The sequence below is a fragment of the Phyllostomus discolor genome, chromosome 9 (genome assembly GCF_004126475.2).
Source record: "Phyllostomus discolor isolate MPI-MPIP mPhyDis1 chromosome 9, mPhyDis1.pri.v3, whole genome shotgun sequence".
Classification (NCBI taxonomy): Eukaryota; Metazoa; Chordata; class Mammalia; order Chiroptera; family Phyllostomidae; genus Phyllostomus; species Phyllostomus discolor.
Genome location: NC_040911.2, coordinates 89,697,759 through 89,711,633, shown reverse-complemented (window position 1 = coordinate 89,711,633; position 13,875 = coordinate 89,697,759). Strand labels below are relative to the sequence as shown.

Genomic DNA, 13,875 nt, shown 5'->3' with positions numbered 1-13,875 from the left:
GAAAGAAAAGAAGAAAAGAAAAGAAAAGAGAAAAGGAGGAAAGGAAAGAAAAGAAAAGAAAAAAGAAAAGAAAAGAAAAGAAAAGAAAAGAAAAGAAAAGAAAAGAAAAGAAAAGAAAAGAAAAGAAAAGAAAAAAGAAATCTCAAAAACTGGGCCCTGGATAATATCAAGGAGCAGCTGAATCACAGGAGGGTCCTCCACACAGTGCATTTTGCTTGAAATCTCCTCCTCCCGGTATAGAGGGTGGTTTTTGATGCAGCCCCTTTGACAGTTCTTGGGCATCTCCACTTGTCAGTGTCCCCAGGGACACTGCGACAAGCAGCCTCGCATTTACCGCCTTGTTCCTCTGCGCAGAGGTGCCCGTGGGAAAGGGGGTGCCAGGAGTGAAACTGCTGAGCCAAAGGGCCAAATTTTCTTCCGAAAACAATTGTTCTATTGGATGTTTGTTTGCTTTTGTTTCTGCAGCCCAGGACAGGGAGCTAATTTTGCTCCTGCCACATACCTGGCCTCCGTCTCCTGCAGTTCTGTGCCCTGGAGTCCCTGAGGTTGTATTTTCCCTGCAGCCTGAGGCCCCGTTCACAGCTGTTCCCCCGCCTTCCGCAGGTGGGATAACGTACCCAGGCCAGCATCCTGGGTGGGTGTCGTCCTGCCTAGAGGGACTGCCATTTTGGTTTAGGACTCTGCTGTCAGCATGTTGAAATTTGTGGTAATGTTTGAACAAGCGCCCATGTTCGTTTTGCATGAGGCCTGTCCTGCCAGCTTCTTACCCATAGGCCCTGGCTTGTGCCTTCTCCCCAAGTGCCTTTTCCGCCCACCCACTGAGCTCGACTCCAGATTACAAACGCCTTCATCCCCAAACGCACTCAAATGTGGGAAAGCAAAGAAACCTCAGGCCCGTGTGGGCCCAGAGGGAGAGGCAGGGCACACAGCCTTTCCCCAGGCAACAGCTCGGCCCTTCTTGCTGAGCAGAAGCTTGACTGGAGACCGATTCCCAGTTAATTATAAAATTGGCTGTTCCGCTCTAGTTATGCTTTTTGGGAAAACTGCTAGTCAGCGCGCCTGCTGCGAATCTGTTGTCACCTCATGCTGGTGCACAGCTCGGTTTCCTTGGTCGCTTTGTAATTCGCTTGGAAATTACTGGCATCTGTGTGTTTTTGTGACAGTTTGAAAACTGCAGTGAGTAAACCAAAACAAATGTTACTAATGGTGTTGCTGCCTTCACAGCTAAGCCGTGAGAGGAGGGCGACAGCCATTGTCTTGGGTGAACTTTTCAGGAAAAACCCCAAGAGCAACAGTTCTGAAGGAGTCACCGTTCCAAGATCCCATTTTGCAGTGTGGCTATGAGTCCCCTATTTATCTAGGGAACAGGCCCCAGCACAACCACAAAATTTGTTCCAAGCTGCACAGAGGCCATTTTTTTGTTTGTTTTCAATGTTTTACTTTTTTAAAAAAGATTTTATTTATTTATTTTTAAAGAGAGGGAAGGGAAGGAGAAAGAGGAGAAAACATCAATGTGTGGTTGCCTCTCGCATGCCCCCTACTGGGGACCTGGCCTACAACCCAGGCATGTGTCCTGACTAGGAATCCAACCGGTGACCCTTTGGTTCGTAGGCTGGTGCTCCATCCACTGGCCACACGAGCCAGGGTAGTTTGCAATATTTTACTGATGTACAGCATGTGCAAAAAAGTGCACCAGTTCTAAATGCACAGCATGATGAACTGTCTCTGATAGAGGCATTTACTGAGCGCTCATGACATGCCCTCTAAGCCACGGATAACCAGATGTCTACATTTAGAAGTCAAGAACTTTGGCTCCTGACTTTGCATTCTAGATCTGCTGTTCAGTAGTGAAGTGACCCTGGGGAGCTGTGAGGCCAGCCAGCCTCAGCCTCCTCATCTTTGCATGGACACTGCCCAGGGCAGTGTGGTTTCAGAATCACTCCATTCCATCGGCAAATGGTTACTGAGCCCGGACTCCGGCCAGTTACTAGAAAGCGAGTATACGCAAGGTGCTAGAGCAGGAATCCTCAACAAACGCTAGCTCGATGAATATATGACTCTGGATGCTTCCCACCCGAGATTCGGACAAGACAAGTGACTTGCCCAAGACTGCCTAGCCAGCAAGCAGCCCCCAGCTCCTGTCCTGCAGGAATTGGCCACAGGCTCACGAGCCTGACCTGTGGGTAACATATACCTCCAGCCCAGGCGGCCAGAGTGACCCCCACAGCTGCTCGGAGCTTTTCAGAATGCAAAGGCTTTCTCTACACACCTGCACACACACACACACACACACACACACACACACGAACTCAATTCTCCCTCCACGTGGCCTGCAGGAGGAGGCAGTGCCCTAGACGTCCCTGGCTCCTGTCCAAACCTCCTAGTCACTCTCTGTATGACTATGGACATGTCTCTTTTTTTCTCTGGGCCTCAGTTTCCAAAACTGTAAAATGAAAAAACAGGGGTGAGGATGGGAGCTTGGGAAGATGATCTTGAGCCAGACCCCTGCCCGTGGGGTCCCGGCAGACCCTAGGAACCAGAGGACCGTGGGGCAAGAGCAGCAGCCGGAAGGCGGGGCCGAGGAAACCCACGCCGGGCTGAGCGCCTGTTCAGAGAACCCAAACCGGCGTGACCGAGGGCCCAAGAATGCCGCTCGTCGGGACATGCTGGTGGAGGCGTGGCCGGGCCTCCTCTCCAGCTCGGCCTGGCTGAAACTTTCCCCCTGAGTGGCACATGAGCTCTCAGGGCAGCCCTGGTTCCCCGACGGAGGAGACACTGACAGGTCACGGAGAAGGACAGCGGCTGTGTGCTTGGCTTTCCTGAGTTAAACAGAGGCTGAGTTCCATCCGTGTCCCAGCACCTCAGGTGAGACTTCTCACCTCTCCCAGCCTCTACATCCTCTGTGGTGTGGGGGGCTAACCACAGCTCCTCTCACTGTGGAGATCCCAAGACACGTAAATAAGATGCCTGGCAAAATATCCAGCCTGCACTAGGTGCAGAAGAAGCAGGAACTGATGCAATAACAATAATCGTCATTACTCTCCTTTCCATGAATGTTCGAGGCTACAACGAGTTACGGAGGAGGCTCTAGTCACAGGCACAGGCCATGTGGCCACAGAAACAACGCAGTGGCCCCAGCGCAGGCCCTGGGGTTGCAGGCACCAGACGTGCTGATTGGGACACATTAACACTGACCCCGTGCAAGGCGCTGCTCTGAGCCCAGCACCAGGGTTCCCCACCTGAGCACCAGCTACACTTTAGGTTGGATCATTGCTGTCCTTGGGGGCTGTCCTGCACATTGAAGGGTGTTTAGCAGCATCCCAGCCTCCACCCACTGGGTGCCAAAAGCCTCCCTTCTAGTTATGACAACTAACAACAGCTCCAGACTCGGCCACTTGGCCCCAGGGGGCAAAACTGTCCCGGTTGAGAGCACTGCTTTGCATGGTTAACACAGGCAGCCCCCACAAGCTCCTATTAGTATCATTTCATTTACAGGTGAGAAAACAGAGGCACGCAGAAAGTAGGTGACTTGTGTGAGGTTACCTGGCTAGTAAATGGCAGGACTGAACTTTGAACCCAGGAAGTCTGTCTCCACAGCTCATGTTCTCAACCACATCCTTATGGTGACATTTTTTCCCACTGGTCAGATGCAGCATGTGCTTGGGGGAGGAAATACCACCAGCCTCACCGTGGCCCCAGCTCTGCCTCTCATCAGATGAACTCCCCCGTCATCACATGAGCCACAGACCGGCCCGACCCCTGATGGTCCCCCACCCCCACCTCAGAATCTGCTGAGGTGGGACGGATTCCCCAGTGGGGCATGCTGGAGGAGGGACAGCTATTCACAGCCGGGGACTTGCCAAGCTTTACTCGGCCGAGTGGGGAACACAGGGACAGCTAAGGTGCTGGGGGTGAGGACAAAGGAGAGACAGAAAGGAACGAGAGGACTGTCTTCAGACCTCCAGGAAATCGGCATTACCAGCCAAAGCTCTGGGAGCTGGCTTGTGTTAGAGGTGACGTGATAAAATGTCAACACCAGCTTCTGGTCCGGCATGGGAAAAGGCCAGCTGGATGCTGGATGCCCAGAGGAACCTGGTCATACCCAGCTACAACGCCCCCGGCTTCGAAGAGGACACAGTGAAGGTTCAAGAAAGGAAAAACGAGACCACAGCCTCCCACTGTCTGGTCCCTGGGCCGCAGAAATGGACTCCCCGCAGGAACACGAAATCAGTTTTGGTCCTGCTCCACGTTTCGTGGTGGTTGAAAATGTCTTCCCAGCAAAGACTCCTGAGTGTGCCGTCTATGCCGTCCCGCTCTGTGTTAGCAGGGGATGCATCACATCGTTGTTCTCGATTCATTATCCTTCCCTACCTGAGGCCTTTGCCCTGTGACTTTGCCTTTCCTCCCACTAGAGACAGGTTCCTGCCCCCCGCCATCCACTGACTTGGACTTTGGGCACCTGACGTGCTTTGGCCAATGGAATGTTAGCAGACGTGAGCCCCACAGAGGCGTACTCGTACCCGTGTGCCGGGGCTGGCCCTCTGCACCTCCCATCACCACGGACAGAGTTATCCCTGGATGGCTGCAGCCTGGGTCCCAGAGGGAACACAGACCAGAGCCTCACCAGCAGACGGAGCAAGTTCAGCCAGACCCACAGCTTAGGAAAGGGAGCCACCCAGCAGAGCTTAGGCCAGACCAGCTAAGCCTCAGCTGACCATCAGGCACGGGCATGAGTAATGAGTGTTGCTTTAATGAAGGACTGCTGTTGGGTTTGGGACCATTTGTTACACAGTGCCAATGCCAACAGCTGCTCCAGAAGAGCAGCAAGCCCACTCTCCCCACTCACACACCCATTCCCAGATACTTGGGGCACACTCCATGTCCCTCTCTATCTGCAGCCCCCAGGAGAAATGGCACATCAGGTTCTGAGACAAGTGAAGCGGGGAGTCAGGGCTCCGAGAGCAGAGGGTGAAAGGCAATCTCTGGGCACAGCCATGTGCATGTGGGCATGCCAGGGAACATGCAGGTCCATACTCTCCCAAGAACATAGACATGGCCGTGTGTGTCGACACGGGCTTACGAAGGAGGGTCTCCCCTCTGCTGTTTTAGGATTCGCCAGGCAGGGCATGCTCCATGTGCATGCAAGCGATCTCATAAAACTTCCTATGTGACCATGCTGTGGATGGTGTAACAGCCTTACTCACGCACAAGCTGCACATCAGCCCACAGCCGCCCTGCCACCTTCGAAGCAGTCCCTGTGGGCACAGGGTGGGGGCTGGGCAAAGAATGAGACATCAAAGGCACATTCCGGGTGTACATGTTTCAGTGTCATCGTAACGGAGTTCCTGAGATCCCCGCGAGGCGACAACAGACCGGCGTGTTCCAGCAGCGCGCTCGTCTCCGAGCGGTCCCGCGGTACTCGTCATGTTTCCTCCACATACCGATTCCACCAGAGCTGGTCACAGGCTTTGTCAGCAGGACTAGTTCATGTCATAGACAACAAGAATGAAAACACTTTGAAATACAATCTCTGTGATTTAGCTTCTGGAATCAGGCCTGAGGCTGAGCCAGCAGACAGGAAGACACAGTGTGGATGCTCCCTCCAGCCTGTGAAGGGGAGTGAGACCCGCTGGGCCGAGATGCTGCAGCCTGGGTGTGGAGACCAGGCCCACAGACTGGGGGTTCTCAGCCCTGACTGTGCACTGGGGTCACCCGGTGCCCTGACAACACCCCAGACCAACTGCATTGCAGCAGCCCCCCCGGAAAGGGGACCTGGGCAGCAGCATTGTTCACAGTGAAGTCACCCAGGTGACTGCACTGTGCAGCCTGGGTTGGGAAGCCCTGCTGAGAGCATCGATACATGGCCGGGTTCGCAGACTGCACAGGAGTTTTCCAGAGTGGGGTGGGAAGGCATGGACTGCATCCAAATGCTCACGTGGCACTCCTGGGAGGGGCAGCCTGCATGTCTGAGATGACTGGAGGAGATTAAGGTGCTGCCTGTGACCTCTGAGGTGAGAAATGTTCCCGACCAGAAGATCAGGACCAGCCAATCTCCACTTGAGGTGGCAGCATGGCCACCCCCACCGCATTTGAACACATTGCAAATAGCTTGCCGTCATTTGAACATGAGGTCTCACATTTTAAAATCCTCTAGTTCCAATGTTCTCAAAACAAAAATCAAAAGACATGATAATCTTGGGGTCCCTGTCCCAAAGTGACAAAAACTGGCTAAAGCCGAGTGGCGGCAGCCCCTCACACAGGCTCCCAGGTGGCAGTGTAGCCTGCGGTGGTGGCCAGAGAGGTTCTGAAAGCTCCCCGGGGGGCCGGGGCTTGCCCCGCCCTTCCTTGGAACGATGCCAGGGACCTCAGGCTGCCCCTGCCTGAGTCACTCAATCAGATTCTTTGACACGCTGGGCGGTGCACAGAGCTGGGTCGGCCGATTCAGCTGCCACTAGTCCCGTGTGGCTGCTGGGCACTTGAAATGTGGTTAGTAGGACTGAAGGACTGAGTTTTTTATTTTGTTTCATTTTAACGAACTCGAATTCAAAACCGGATGCTGGATTCTAGTTACTAGAAACTTGGGCACGTGAGTCTAGTCTGCAAAGTCTCAGTCCTTGTCTGAGAGCTGCCAAATGGGGACGTCTGGGGGTGGGTGCAGCGATCTGGTTTAAACAAGCCTTCCGGTGGCTCCGAGGCACCACGGAACCCAGAGGTTCTGCGGGGCTGGGGCAGGACGACCGCTGGGGATAAAGGCCGGTGACTCAGGCTTGGAGAAAACCCCCAGTCCTGGTGCGTGATCATGGGAAAGTATCTTAGTCTTCCCTCCCCTACCCTACAAAATGGGGTGAAGATGATGACAGCAGCATCTGCGTGGCTGTGAGGATGCAATACATGCAAAACACCTGGCCCGTAGTAAGTGGCCTAACAGATACTTAGCAGCAACACTGTGTTCCAGCTGATGAGCAGCCTACCCAGCACCTGATGGTGCAAACAGCCCAGGGGAAAGAGCAGTAACCACAGTGGGATGGGGTGGAGGACAGAGGGCTTCCTGGAGGAGGCAATGTTGGAACTCAGCTTGAAAGGAACATCGGGGAGGGAGGGAGATATGCAAAACTCGCAGGCAGGGGAACAGGTTATTATGGCGGTAAGTACAAAGGAATTTCCTGGGGTGGGGGGGATGGGAGCCTGCACCAGGGTGGATAAGAACAAAGTCCAGAAGAAATAAGGCGTAGAGGGGAACATCTTCCCAAGCAAAGTAAAATCCAGAAACTGTAGCGGAGAATGCCTGAGCTTTGGTCACATCAACAATGAAAACTTCTGTACAACAAAAACACCGTAAACAAGTTAGTAAGACCAGTGATCATCTGAGAGGAAATATTTGCAACCAATGCTGAAGTGTTACTATCTTGTCTTATATAAAGAGTTCCCAGAAATCAATAAGAAAAAAACCCCAAAAATACAATAGAAAAATAAGCAGCAGATATGAATGACGTCACTGAAGATAAAGTACAAAAATGCTCCATAGGAAGAGATGTTGAACCTCACAAGTCGTCAGGGAAATGCAAATGAAAACAATGAAATATTTTCACCCATCAGATTGGCAAACATCAGGTTGTTAACACCCAGGGTTGGCAAGTATCAAGGAAATGACATCCTCACATTCTAATGACATCTGCGGGCCAACCTGGGTGGAGTCAGCAACACCTGGGGAACGGGGTGAGGTGCAGGGGGGAAGAATCCCAGAGCCAGAAGGAGAGGACCTAACCCTTCCGTGAAATTCGTGCAGTTTGAGCCTTCCCCCTCTGCTCCAGTGCATGGTCAGGCGAGAGAGGAAATAGGAAGCCCAGTCAGAAGGAACCTGCCCTTTTGGGTTTGCAAGCAAGGGTCAGCCAGGCCCTCCTGCTGGCGAGAGTATCGGCCTGCCAGGGCTTTTGGGGCACAGTGGCAGCCATCCCCAGGGTGGCAGCACCCAAAGGGGCAGTTCCGTGGTAGAGATCCTGGAAGACTTGATGGTGAGTAGGGTTAGAATGACTGGGTTGCACACCTGAAACTAATATAAAATTATATGTCACTGTAACTGAAAAATAAAAAGTACTGAAGTAAAAAAAGGAATGACGTATTTTGCCAATGAAGTCTCTGGCTCAGAGAGGTGCGGTGGGGGGAAGGTTGGGGCCCCAGGGCAGATCTTCCTGCTGCTCTGAGGTGCCAGGGGCCTGAATTCACTCAGACCCGGGCTCCTGGAGTCAGCTCCTAGAGCTTTCCCTTCAACTCTAGCGTCTGGCACGTACTGTGCACGCCCTACTCACTCCCACTGTGCCAAGGGCCCTGCGTGCATCCATTTCATTGCCCCCTCTAAGGAGGTAGGAACTGTCCTTTGCAACCATCTGGCAGAAAAGGAAACTGAGGCTCAGGGAGGGCAGGGAACTTTCCCGGAGCCCCACAGCTGCTAGGTGGTGACGCTGGGCTTCGAGGGGCAGTCTGTCCTCTGCCACTGGGACATGTGAACTGTGCGTGGGTGACCTGCTCTGGGCTTGAGGTCATGCACAGCGGTGTGTGTTTGGGGGTTTAAAGGTGTATGGTCAGTGGAGCGGTAGTTTGGCACTAACCGTGATGGCACAGACCTCGTGGCTACACACGAGTAAAACAGGTAAAATCTATTTCACAGACTACCTGTGTGCAGTCGGCCAAGGTGCTTCATCACCAGGTACTAAGGGAATGTGACCCTTGCACTAGACTCCCCGTGGGTCCCCGGCCTCTCTGATGTGTCAGACACTCACTCAGCGTGTGGACGGATGTGTAACCACGCTGCTGGCAAAGGTCAGATGAGTCAAAACAACATACAATTCGCAAAGACTAAAAAGAGCCCACACGCCCTGTCAAGAACGTCAAGAATATAAATAAACGAAAGCTGGCACCCACTGGGTGAGCCTGTGACTGGATACAACCTTCCTGGGAACCACTCGGCGATGTGTTTCAAAGTATATACCTTCGGGCTCGGTGATTTTTACCCCGGGAATTTCTCGTAAGGACAAGTGCCCCAAGATACGTGTCCAAGACGATGCAATCTAGTTCATACAGATAGCAACCCCCTCCCAGAGGAGAGGAAACAGCCTAGAAGACCAGCACAGGAGGCTTAGATAACAGAAGGCGTTTCAGCCACAAAATGAACTATCGCGCAGCCTCTACAGGGAACAGTGTAGATCTCTGTGTTTCCATGAAAGGGTGTCATCACGTGGAAAAGGCCAAATACAAAGGCTACAGGCATATGTATTGTGTACACGAATTACATCACATACGTTTTCCACATACATGGAAATATGTATTTATGAAGCACAAAATCTGATAAGATTTACACTGAATTGTTCACAATTACTATTCTTGTGGGTTGGAGGTGGGAGGAGGAAGTGCATTTCACTCACTATTTTTTGCTTTTTTACAGCAATCCTGAATTAATGGAAAATATATTTCGATTTAGGAGCGAGGTTGGAGGGACCGCCTCCAGAGCTGTGTTGCTCACGTTGGGGCACTGCCTGACTTTAAGATGCGGCCCACACAGAGAGCCCGCTCTGCGTCCCGTTCGCTTTTGGGACATTCTACTTGATGACAACGCTGACCCTGGCCATCTCTGCTCAGACCTTTCTGGTCAGCAATCAGTGCCCCTTAGCCCAGTGGGTCAGTCTCAGGTCTGCCTCCGGGGCCAGCGTGCGCACATCGTAGGGGCCGGGAGCATCTCATGTGTCCTCACGTCCCCACGCCATCGCGGGACTCGCACAGCGGCAGCGAGCATCTCACTCACTGAGCGAGTGGTCCATGAGCACCCACAATGCACTGGGCGCTGCGCTGGAGGAGTGCATGAAACAGACACGGCTTGGCATCTGGGAGCTTAAGGGGTTACGTCAATAGATGCCGCACGAATGAGTGGCACTGAGATGAACGACCTCAGAGGGCAGGAAGAACTGACTTAGTGACCTTGTGAACCCATACACAGGAAGACTGCGCTGAGGTAGACAAACCAGCCCTGTCTCAGGGAAGTGGTTTTCACCTTTTTTTTTTTTTTGGCAATGGAATCTCTTTTCAATAAACAAAACAGAGAACAATGACACTATTGTAAATTCATGTGTAAGTTCAATCGGAAGCATTTATGGATCCTGAAATTATATAATTTTGATGGACCAAAAAAAATATTTGGGATATAACACACTTGAGGTGTGTGATGACTTTACCAGTTTTTCAATACTCAAGAGCGTAATAAAGATTGGATTCAAATACAAGCTTTACAGAACTCTGGACTTTGAAAAACTACTATTCTGGAATTCAGAGTGTTTTGTTTTGTTTGAAGTAACAAAAGGAATGCAACAAAACTCATTTTTTCCTTCATCTGGTAAGTATTGAGTATATTCAATGGGTCAGACACTCTTAGAGTGAATTCAATATCAATGGCCTTGAACCATGAAATTAAGGGAGAGTGGGGGGAGGTCAGGGGAACAGCCAAGATAGATAGGTGGGTAGGTTGGTGGAAGGAAAGAGAAGAGAAGAGAAGAGAAGAGAAGAGAAGAGAAGAGAAGAGAAGAGAAGAGAAGAGAAGAGAAGAGGAAAAAGACAAGACAAGACATGGCTTTGGCTTATTAAAATCAATTGTCCATAAGATCACATGTCCTGAGTAACTTTTTCCCAGGATGGGACAGAGAGCCCCGTGCACAGGAGCTCAGTGAATACGGATGAATGAAGTGAGCTCCCCGAGCTTCCTGCCCCCTTCCCTGAGCCTGGAAGTCATCCCCGTCTCAGGGTGTTCTGTGGGCTCAAGTGTCTGGGATCAGGCCTCATACTCCCTGAATCTACTCTCCACATTCAGGCCACAGTCAGTCTTCAGGTCCTGGGTGCAAATGAGCGGGGTAACAGGGGCTTCCCTGCCGCAGGTGGGAACACTTTTGGAGGGCTATTGGGCAGGATCTATCGAGATTCGAATTGTTCCTTTTAAGCCTGCAATTGCTCTTCTAGGAATGAGTTTTACCCACACAAATCCCCAAAGACATTCCCTGAAGTATTGCCTAGAACTGTGAAATGTCAGAGCCAGTCTAAAAGTTCATTAGCCAGCGACGGATCCACATTAACCAGGGAACAGCCACAGAATTGGGTTCTGGGAGGCCATTAAAGTGAATGCGTTAGGTCTTTCTATCACTGACATGTAATATAAAGACGCCAGCATAAACAGTTTGAGTGTAAGTACTCAAGAACATAATAAAGACTGGATTCAGACACAAGATTTACAGAACTCTGGACTTTGAAAAGCTACTGTTCTGGAAGTCAGAGTGTAATTTCTGTTTGTTTTTGTTTTGTTTGAAGTAACAAAGGGAATGCAACAAATCTCCTTCTGTTGCCCATCGCCTTCATTAAGGGGGTGAAGGAAACCCAGACGCACACGGTCGCATGATCTTATTTGTGCGGGACTACACATACATAGCTTCATAGACATCAGACACTTCTCCCCGGGAGCATGCCGACACTTGAGCAGCAGTAGTTCTGGGAGTAGGCACACATTCCTCTGTACTGTTTGAGTTTCTATAATAACCCTATGGTAATGAGCTATAATGATACACGGGGAGAAATGACTTATTAAAAATTCTGGTCTGGCTGTCAGAGCCACCTGAGCAGGATGGAGGAATGACCTGGTTGTCAGGCCCGGTGACCACACGGCCACACTAATCCAGCCAAGGTTTCACAGCTTAAGGTCCTGGATCCTGAGCCCCAAATAATCCCTGGGGTCCCTAACGCTCTCTACATCCAGAAGAAGGGGAAGCAGCGCATATTGAGGATCACTCCTATCTCTAAGAATCCAAAAATCAGTGACCCTGTAGGTCAGCAGCAGGAGCCCAGAGCTGGGTTGAGTCCCAGGAAGAGTTGGGGTTTGGGGCCCCCCTGGACCAAGGTTTAACACCCACCCCCACCACTTGGGCCCTTTGCTTGACCTCTCCGAGCTGCTGTTTGCTCATCTGTAGGATGGGAGGGGAATTCTTGCTTCAGAGAGATGATGTGAGAACTGAGACGACATACACTGCCAGCACATAGCAGGTCTTCTACATGGTCCCCTCTTTCCTGAGCCTTGGCCCTGAGGCACCCATGACCCAAACCTCCCCCATCTCCTCCCGAGAATCTTGTACCTGCAGCCCAGGTCAGCCCAGCGCTGGGCACAGCGCCCTGGCCACCTGGCGATGCGGGCCCGTGGGATCCGGGGACACGGCGAGGCCAGGAACACCGGGGCCAGCCTCTCCATCTGGGTGGTGGGGAGAAGGGCAGGCTCCGCCATGAGCTCACAGGTGAGCCTCCGTGCTGCTGCTGCTGCTGCTGCTGCTACTGCCGCCGCCGTGGCTACTGCTGCCGTGGGGCTGACTCAGTCAGCAACTCGGCAGTTCAAGCAGGAGGAAGCCTGTACACCCAGTTCCCAGACACCCCCTCACCAGGACAGATGTCCAACCTCCTCCCAGGCGGGGCTGGCTCGGCCAGGGCCACCTACAGGCAGTCACACACACCCCTGAGCCCTGCCCACCTGCCCACACTGTGAAGGCAAAGTGAAAATGACACCTTTGAAAAACAGTCATAAAATATAATTTGTGTTGCCATCATTGTTACTTACAGCCATTCAACTGTAAATGAAACAGCATTAAGAAAGTACCTGGCTAACTGGGGTGGAGAAAAGCATCCGTGGCCCGGGGTCTTCACCCCAGCTTGGCCACGCCCAGTGTGCCTGTGAGCAGGCCTTTCACCTGCTCTGAGCCCTGGTCTCCTCTGGGAAACACCAGGAAACAGAAAAGCAAGCCAGCAGGTGTGTGTGGAGGGTGCGAACGGGCAGGGCGTGCCTGGGGGGAGGAAGGACACTAAGGGAGCAGGAGGCGGAAGTGGCCAGATGTGGGGGTCTGGAAGAGTCTCCCTGGGACCTGACTTTCAGCCTGGGATGTGCAGTGGTAGGGACAAGGGAGGGGCGTTCCTCCTGGCTGCCCTAGCTTGTGCCCTAGTCTCATACCTGTTATGGGCCGGGAGTCCCTCCCCTTACTCCCTGGCCAGGACAGAAAGCTGTGGTTCCCCCACCCACCAGATTGCCCTGGCCCACCCTGCCCACATGCAAGGCGCTGGGAGTCAGTGACCCTCCCAGGCAGCGTATTTGCCCTCACACGAAGAATAGAGGCCCCAGGGTGCTCCTCCAGGAGGGGCCCAAGTCCACAGCTCCGGCCTGGAGAAAATCACCCCACAGCGCCCAGGGGTAGGCCCTGAGATAGGCTGTCCTGGCATCGAAATATGGGAGGAGCCCTCAGGACAAAGGCCCTCAGAAGCCCCAAGCCTCACGCAGCCATCACCGGCTCTCACGTGCAGACCGGGGCTGCGGAGGTGACTGACTGCCCACGTCTCCCAAGCCTGGTCCTGAGACTCCGGAACTGCACCCCCGGAAGGCCCAGCACCTGGGCCCCCCACCCCCGGTGCAATGGCCCTCCCTCCCCACGTAGGGAAGTTGAAATCGCAGTAACAGTGGGTGAACAAGTGCTTTGGGAGGCACGAGAAGCTTTGTGTGGAAAACCTGGTAGGTGTTTAGTGAAGGCTGAATGGATGGATGGACGGTTGACGGATAAGATGGGTGGGTGGGTGACTGACAGGTGGAAGAGGGCAAGCCTGTGTACATGAACGTGTGAGCATGAGTGCCTGAGTGAGTGAAGGAATGAAGGAATCAGTGAGCCATTAGGTGAATGGGTGGATACGTAAATGAGTGAATGAATGAATGAATAAATAGATGCCTGAGTAAGTTAGTTAGTGCTTGAGTAAGTGAGTTTGTAGTGCAGAACAGAAAACTTACCACTTCCCTTATGTGTAGGGAAGCCTTGGGAAGAA

General features: G+C 52.5%; 1 protein-coding gene across 2 annotated transcripts in view; it reads right to left on the bottom strand.

Moving 5' to 3' along the window:
• The window catches only part of ARHGAP40 (Rho GTPase activating protein 40), a 33,494-nt gene extending 20,955 nt beyond the window's left edge, over positions 1 to 12,539 (bottom strand). The window contains exon 1 of one of the 2 annotated variants that reach the window (XM_036009828.1): positions 12,159 to 12,539. In XM_036009828.1, coding sequence (XP_035865721.1) covers positions 12,159 to 12,304 — 146 coding nt within the window. In that variant the 5' untranslated portion in view covers positions 12,305 to 12,539. The remainder of the gene's footprint in view (positions 1 to 12,158) is intronic. The other variant, XM_028524707.2, reaches the window with a different exon arrangement.
• Positions 12,540 to 13,875: the final 1,336 nt, after the last annotated feature.